The sequence below is a fragment of the Octopus bimaculoides genome, chromosome 3 (assembly GCF_001194135.2).
Source record: "Octopus bimaculoides isolate UCB-OBI-ISO-001 chromosome 3, ASM119413v2, whole genome shotgun sequence".
NCBI lineage: Eukaryota > Metazoa > Mollusca > Cephalopoda > Octopoda > Octopodidae > Octopus > Octopus bimaculoides.
In genome coordinates, this window is record NC_068983.1 from 123,066,705 (window position 1) to 123,074,273 (window position 7,569).

At 40.6% G+C, this 7,569-nt stretch overlaps 1 protein-coding gene across 1 annotated transcript in view; it reads right to left on the reverse strand.

The window, feature by feature from the left end:
* LOC106871853 (sulfotransferase 1E1) overlaps positions 1-620 on the reverse strand; it is a 15,870-nt gene extending 15,250 nt beyond the window's left edge. Inside the window, exon 1 of the mRNA XM_014918584.2 lies at positions 188-620. Within this exon, the coding sequence (XP_014774070.1) occupies positions 188-386 (199 nt within the window). The 5' untranslated portion in view covers positions 387-620. The remainder of the gene's footprint in view (positions 1-187) is intronic.
* Positions 621-7,569: the final 6,949 nt, after the last annotated feature.

Genomic DNA, 7,569 nt, shown 5'->3' on the forward strand with positions numbered 1-7,569 from the left:
TATATATATATATATATATATATATATATATATATATTATAAATGTCACTAAATGGGGCATGACATTTACATGTACATACTTGAGCTATATCCCGTAGTGGATTATTGTACGTGACTTTGCGTAGCTAGTCCAATGAGTTTTCTACCCAAACAGTTTAGCTAAGAAAATAATAATATGAAACCTCACCTGTTCCAGGATATGTATAAAGCAAAACATCATCCGGTCTAAACTTCACCGTATTTAGTTTGGATAAAGCTGATGATGCCATTTCCAAGTAAAGTATATTATGGCCTTTATATTTATAAACTGGCATGGCATTACCGTCTTTGCCGAAGAATTGTACAAAATTACTTTCGATCTCTTTTTTTATTTCTTCAGGATCCATGATCGTTTCTTCATTCACTGATGTTGACAACTTCGTTGTTATTGTCGTTGCTTCAAAGTTTTCAACGCATTAGTAAAATCTTTAAAAAATTATAATTTTCTATTGTCCCTGGTTAGCGAAAGCCACGGGTGTAAAATAAGTGTATGTTTGTTGGGCAGTTGTAATGTAACTTTTGATATGGTGATTGTGCAATAGATTAGTTGTTTAACGACTTCTTATCTATGTACAATTTTTATCTGTGACCTTGTCGCTGTGCGTTGCTGGTTTGTAGCAGAGTTGACAGGTTTGATATGGTTTGATATGGTTTAAGCAGAGATTTCTACTTGTCAATTAAGTCTTGAAAAAGATATATACACACATGCGAACACATACAAATAGATGAAAAAACGTACGCACGTACTCACATACATGTACAAACACTCACAGACATTCACACACACACACACACACATATACTCACACGCTCTCCTTTTCTCTCTCCCTCTCTTTTCTCTCTCTCTCTCTCTCTCTCTCTCTCTCTCTCTCACACACACACACACACACACACACACACACACACACACACACACACACACACACACATGCGCCCGCACACACATACACACACACAAGTGGCTAAGACGATTTTAGCCTTGTCATTTGCGTGCGGAAGATTCAAAAATACAAAATCTGAAATGGTGTGATGTTTAACACCATAGTAGTGGCTAATAATGCTCACTCTGCTTTGAACAACAAAAGTACAGATGGATGGAATTTGTCCATAAATCCCCTTTTTGATATTGTTGTACGCTATGAGATGTTTTGGTTTTGTATTGATCTCTCATGAGTAAGTGAATGCATGTACCTTTAAGGCAAACTTGACCTCCCTTCTTCATCGTCCAGCTTTCAGCTTCATACTGAAGAAAGCTCTCTACAAATACTATGAAGGGCAGCATAGATGACTTTGAAATGGTTGATATCCAGATGTCCTGATGCTTGTCTCTTACATATCAATAAGTTTTCTTATTCTCAGAAGCATAAGACAGAAGGTGCCTGTAGTCTTTTATTTGCGCGCCCTAGTTGGAACAAACTGGTAAGTTACTTTTGTCTTTGTATTTAAATAGTTGTTGTAACTCATTAACTTCAGCAGGATATATGTTGTTTATGTCACATAGTGGGAAAACAGTGACACTGTCATCAGTTAGTTCAAGGGAGTAAAGTGTAAGTCAAAGAATAGGTTCCAACAGTTTGACATAGTGGACGTAGAAGTTCACGATATCGAGACCGTTGCTGGTCAAAGCTACGGAGTTTACCAGCAAATAATTCAGTATTAATCAGATAGATATTGGACTGGTTGTGCATGCACATAGAATTCGCCTCTTTCAAAAAGAACCGGCATGGATTTTAAATTATTAACCAAGGGACCTATTTGACGTCCCTTTGAGCTCCAATGACTGTACTGATATATGCCAGGCTTCCATATACTAAAACTAAATTCCCTACCCGCAACATTAGTTTGTACCAACTCTGTGATAGACATACAGTACATACTTTTAGAAAACAACACATCTGTATTTGTCAACATAGGGCTAAAAATTACAATTAGTACTAACCTGAGGTCGACTATCTTGATGCTTCTTTGAACCTACATTCACACACCTACAAAAATTTCCATAAACTCATTGAGAGCCACGCCTTTTCTTCTAAAAGACTTATAGCTATCATCTGTATGAAAATTTCTAATCTCTCGTCTTATATTTTCTCTGCGTGTCGTAAAAAGGCGACTAAAAGAGATTGAAGTAGGGCTTGCACTCAGACTTCGTAAAATCCTTACCAGCATCGACTACACAAAACAGACCCATGGGCTGGAGTGATGTCGCCTGAGTGGTACAAAGGCGACATCCACCAGGAGCAGAGAATCACCAACAAATGATGGGAGCAGCGATGCGCTGTTACAGTGCTTTACCAGAAACTACTACTACTACTACAAAGAAGTATTCGATAAGGTGGCACCCAACGACCAAAGGCTCATATAATACAAGCTTTGCCCCTGGAACAAGATGGGTAAGATGAGAAAGTTGTGCAAGTTCTGGTTTCACCGTATCAAAAACGCATAACTCGACTGGAGAAACAACTGTGTCGTTCTTCTTTCTATCCTAGGTTGGTCAAAGCTAATAGTTTCTCCGTACAGTTTGGAATAAATCGGCCATATAAGTTAATCAGGCCTATGAAATGACAGAGCTGTCGCAATGAACTTGGAGGTGGGCACTGCTAGATTGATTCTACTTTCGCATGAAGTGGACGGGTGCCATCACAGTATATGACGTGTCCCAGGAATTCTAAAGTGTGTGTGCCAAACACGCATCTTGCTGGCTTAACTTTGAATTTGTAGGACTGCGAACGCTGAAAAAGTTGAGCTAAATGTTGATGATAAAGTTCAACAGTAGCACTGGCGATAAGCAGGTCATCCACATACGCGAACACAAAATCCATACCAAGGACGATTTCGTCAATAAAACGCTGGAATGTACATGCAGCATTGCGCAAGCCAAACGGTATAGACAAAAACTCGAAAGAACCAAAAGGAGTAGTTACAGCTGTTTTGGGGATATCTTCCGGATTCACTGGGATCTGGTGGTATGCGCGTACCAGATCTATCTTGGAAAAGATAATACATCCATGTAGAGCAGAGGAAAAGTCCTGAAGATGAGGTAGAGGATATCTGTCAGGGGTGGTGACAGCGTTGAGGCGTCTGTAGTCACCTGCAGGGCGAACATCAGCGTCACCTTTTCAAGCCATGTGCAAGGGAACCGCTCATGGGCTTGTAGATGTCCGAATCAGTCCGAGCTGCAGCATTTGTTCGAACTGAGCTCAAGCTGCTTTGATCTTGTCCGGTGCCAACCGACGCGGACGGGAAAAAAAACAGGAGGTCCCTTCGTGGAAATGAAGTGTCTCGTGGAGTGAACGGGCTCGGTAGGTCTAAAGGACAAGTTAGTGACCTCCGGAAAAGAAGCAAGCAATGCATGATACTGGTCTCCTGAGGCAGCAACGAAGAAAGAAGGACTCACAACAACAACAGAAGAATCCTTTGCAGGCGTTGACAGAGAGGTGATACTGTCGAAAAGCCGCTGCCTTCTTACATCTATCAATAGTCAGTAGGGATGTAAAAAATCAGCACCCAGTATTGGATAAGGCAGATCAGCGATGACGAAGATCCATTTGAAATCTCTACGTAGGGATAAATCCAAGGCTAACGATATTCGTCCGAAGGTCCGGATGGCAGAGTGGTTGACAACATACAAGGATATGCTGGAAAGATCAGGCTTGGCCGCAATAAAGCGTAAGGGCCAAATACTCACGCTGGCTCCAGTATCAACCATAAAAGACTTAGAGGAGATGATGTCTCTTACGAAGAATGCACGATACGGACCAGAACTGAACGCAGGGACCTCTGACGTACTCAGGGTTGTTGTATGACCTGAAGACTCAGCAGTAGAAAAGTCCTGGGCAGTTGAAGAAGAAGCGATAGCTACTACCCTGTCGCTCATGGAAGATCCTATGGAGAGTTCCAGTATCTTGTCCGCCGACGTAGCTATCTGGTCCATGGTACTGCTTTCCACTGTCGGGGCTAGAATCGATTGCATATTGGACTGTAGCCTAGAAAAGAATAACTGTTTTACAAAGAAGCTTCCTTCCATGGAACCATCAGCCAACTCACAGGTACAACGCAAAAATTCCGTTGGGGACCTCTCACCGAAATGTTCGTCTTCCAGGAGCATACGGAATCGGCTTTCGGAAGATTTGGAATTTCGACGAAGAACTTCCGTCTTTGTAGATGTGTAGGAGGCATCAGGTGGAGTGTCCGTGATGAAGCCCTTTATAGAGAGTGCGAGCGCAGAAGAAATGCCACTAAGTATTATCTGAAGTTGTTGCTGGACCGATCGAATGTTGTTCGCCTTCAAATAAGACTCGAGTTGAGCGAGCCACATGCGAGCATCGCTATGATAGTGGGGTGGTGCTGTGTGAAGGAACAAAATATGGAACCCACGTGCAGGAAGAACACGAACCAATCAAAACCAGTACAGAAAATGTGGCGGAAAAGAAAGTTCCACAAGCGGTAGCGAAAAACAAGGATGCCGTCTTCCAGCGAGAACGTGAGACAAAGGCAAGGCTGAAAAGGAACGCGAAGTCGTACTTGAGAAAATAAAATACGTGTGATCTCCCCTGAGGAGAATTTCAAACGACGAAGAAAGAATATCTGATGTCGACTTGAACTAGTGGACAGAAAACTTTAGAAGGTATGGCGACCATTCCTGTAGGAAGAGATGGAAAATAGTCGTGGTATTTAGTACAGGGTCGCAGTCAACGCAGTGAGTTCTCCAGACTCCAAAAATTTGGTAAGAATTCCTCGTGAAGAAAAATGTGCAGGGTCACTACTTTAGGGTTATGTGGTCATCACTCTAGTAGTAGGTCTCTTATCACTAATCATAGTGTGTAGTTGCCATTGTTACTAAATGTTAATACAATTACAAGGTTCGGAATAACAAAGGTGTAATACTTAAAATTCACAAATAATTTAATGTAATCAAGAACAAGTACGAATTCACTAACAATATGCTTCGTGTGAAGCTGTACATGAATGTGTAAAGTTACATACAGTTTAGCCTTGTCGCGCTCTGTGTGGAAGGGAATGTAATAGAAAATGTACGAAAGAATTTCGTACCACAATTGGTTCGCTAGTAGCGTAAGAGTAATGCGTACACATGTCGTGTAGGATAAAAAAAAGACTTGCCACGCACGGTTGCTGCTGGAGGTCATTTCTTTGGCTTAGGCCACGCGTTGACAAATTTAGCTGCTCTCCACAATAACGATGCATCCAGGTCGAAGTTCGGCGAAGAACAGGGAGGAACAAATCGCTCGTCCAATATACAACCTCAAAGACTGATGGCTCCCACTGGCGAACGAAAAGCTTCCAGAACCTTCTATGACTCAGTGGTATTACTGAAAGGGACATAAATCCGCTATTCATGGAAGTTTTCTAGAATGTTTTCGAAGGCAGGTCACTGTGGGTGGATCTCTAACTTCGGTGAACAGTAAATAATATAATGACAGAATCTGTTTCAATTTACATCACACCTTCACGTTATAAAATACTGAGTTACCAATTAATGGCGAAACAAACATTCAATCCCAAATAACGCATTTCTCAGATTATTTTTTCCTGTCGGCGGATATTTATAAACAGATCTGAAGAGCACCGAGAAAATGGGTCCTGCATGAACTAGTCCAGCGGGGCTAAACATCTTTCTCATAGCATGAAACTTAAAGTAATTTCTTGCAGATAAGATAGTGTATATAAAATATTTTAGGAACTCCAAAATATGTATGTGCGTGCGCGCGTGTTTGTGTGGGTGTGTGGGTGTGTGTGTGTGTGTGTGTGTGTGTGTGTGTGTGTGTGTGTGTGTGTGTGTGTGTGTGTGTGTGTGTGTGTGTGTGTTGGTAACTTAGGCTTACATACACAAAAGGAAGTATTCAATGCTTCAGATAATGGAGCGTGTTATATTCTTACTTTTAGTGAATAATTTATGGAACTAATCATTTTTCGATTCAATGAAAACATTTTCATAGCTAGTTGTGAAAATATTCACAAGCGTGGCTGTACGGTAAGAAGCTTGCTTCTCAACCAAGTGGTTCGGGCTCAGTCCCACTGCGTGGAACCATGGGCAAGTGTTTTCTACTATAGTCTCAGATCAACGAAAGCCTTGTGATGGGATTTAGCAAACAGTAACTGAAAGAAGCCCGTCGTATATATGTGTGTGTGTATGCATGTATATATCTATGTGTGTGTGCCTTTGTGTCTGTGTTTGTCGCCCCATCACCGCTTGACAACCGGTAGTGGTATGTTTACGTCCCCTAACTTAGCGGTTCGGCAAAAAGAGATTGATAGCATAAGTACTAGGCTTCAAAGAATAATAAAGTTCTAGGGTCGATTTGTTTGTCTAAAACCCTTTAAGGCGGTGCCCCAGCATGGTCACAGTCAAATAACTGAAACAAGTAAAAGAGTCGAAGCAATATTAACAATATTAAGTTTACCACTTAATAATGAATGTCTACATGCATACACATACTTGGAAGGAGGGTTATCTACTTGAAGGAAAAGGACCTAAGGATAGATCATCGGTTTCGCAGCTCCAGTAATAATAAAAACCAAACAGAAATTACTGGAGCCCATTCTGTGCGCATGCGTACATGTTCAGAATAAACTAGCTAGCTGGCAATGTTTGGCATCCACCTCCATTCTCCAAAAATATAGATAGCACTCCTTTATATAAAAACATAGATAGCACTACTCTCAGACACACTAAAAAAGCGCTGGACGCTCTATTCTGTGGTACACCCTCTTCTCACTTAACGTTAAGAACTTAGCTAAATCCTTCTTTAAAATACTAGACTCTAACTTCCCTCGGCAACATAAATATCATTCTATCTTTAATTGATCCACCCTGAAACTATCCTCTTCTGCCCCCATCCAACTTCAAATCTATTGTAGCAGCCTCTAATAAACAAAAGCTTCCTCTTTACTATCAAAACTCTAGTCATTACTCTATTACTATCAAAACTCTAGTAATTACAACTCTAGTCATACGAACGCTCAACGCACATACAGCTCCAGCAATGATACCCTTACATTAGACCACAACTACAACCCAACCCATCCTACTGACACTGCTCGGAACACCACCGCAATCTCTACCACTCATACAAATAATATAATTAATAACAATAATAGTAATAATAACAATGATGCTAATGATAACGTTAATAATACTAATAATTTAGATCTTTCTACCCCCTTTCTCTAACCTCTCCTCTGACAATCTTACCTCCTCCATTCCTGATAACAATCCCCAAAATTCCTCCAATTGTAACTGCCGTATATTTTCACAATACCCCTTAGGTAATCCCAATAACCTTATAAATCTACATTTTAACTACTAATCCATGTCTAATTCCTCTTTCATGCTTAAATATCACAATCATTTAATTATATTTGTGTACACGTACGTACGTACCTATGTATGTATGTATGTATGTATGTATGTATGTATTCAAAGTATATGTACTTGCGTGTGCAGGGATGATAATACATACAGATACACGTATATATGAGTGTGCGTATATACATATACATATGAGTACTTGT